Source organism: Penaeus monodon, chromosome 25, assembly GCF_015228065.2.
Source record: "Penaeus monodon isolate SGIC_2016 chromosome 25, NSTDA_Pmon_1, whole genome shotgun sequence".
Taxonomy (NCBI): domain Eukaryota; kingdom Metazoa; phylum Arthropoda; class Malacostraca; order Decapoda; family Penaeidae; genus Penaeus; species Penaeus monodon.
Genome location: NC_051410.1, coordinates 34,893,263 through 34,893,918, shown reverse-complemented (window position 1 = coordinate 34,893,918; position 656 = coordinate 34,893,263). Strand labels below are relative to the sequence as shown.

At 37.3% G+C, this 656-nt stretch overlaps 1 protein-coding gene across 1 annotated transcript in view; it reads right to left on the bottom strand.

Moving 5' to 3' along the window:
* Positions 1-656, bottom strand: part of LOC119589184 (calpain-B-like) — a gene marked incomplete at its 5' end in the record, with an annotated part of 12,659 nt that overhangs the window by 4,416 nt on the left and 7,587 nt on the right. Inside the window, 1 exon segment of the mRNA XM_037937780.1 lies at positions 79-236. Coding sequence (XP_037793708.1) covers positions 79-236 — 158 coding nt within the window.

Below are 656 nucleotides of genomic sequence, written 5' to 3'. Positions count from 1 at the left end.
CCAATGTAATAATTTCGTCGATTAATAAAGACACTTAGACATGAATACAAAATAGCATCAATTAACCAGCTGCACTACCTTGTAAATGAAAAACCCAATGGGGTGAATGGGTAGCTGATTGACCCTTCTGTTCTTCTGCATAAGGGTCACTATGGCAGCGCAGGTGCCTTCTTCCTCTGCGCTGTCGTCAGCTTCTGTCAGCTCAAGTATGTATTGAGGATTACTGCAGAACACTCCTGAAGGGGGGTAGGGGGGGTGGGAGGAGCTTAACGAGGTCGTAAAGCTTAATTATCACTAATGTCTACAAATGCCATCCCTCTCGTTACACTTGCGTAGGGTAAATGTAGTTTTATTTGTATTTACACTTATTCTTGTTATTATCAGCTTAACGAGGTCGTAAAGCTTGCCGATAGCTATAGTGTATTAATGCTCTCTATCTTTCATTACAACTGCATATATGTATTCTTATTATTATCAGCTTAACGAAATCGTAAATCTTACCGATTACTATTGTGTATAAATGTTCTCTCACTTATTTATCTTGTATAGGGTAATTATAAGGCAATTTTCTATATTATGCATTGTTATTATCAGCTTAACGAGGTAGTAAAGCTTACCGATTACCATGTATATATGTTCTTTCTCTCATTACTCTT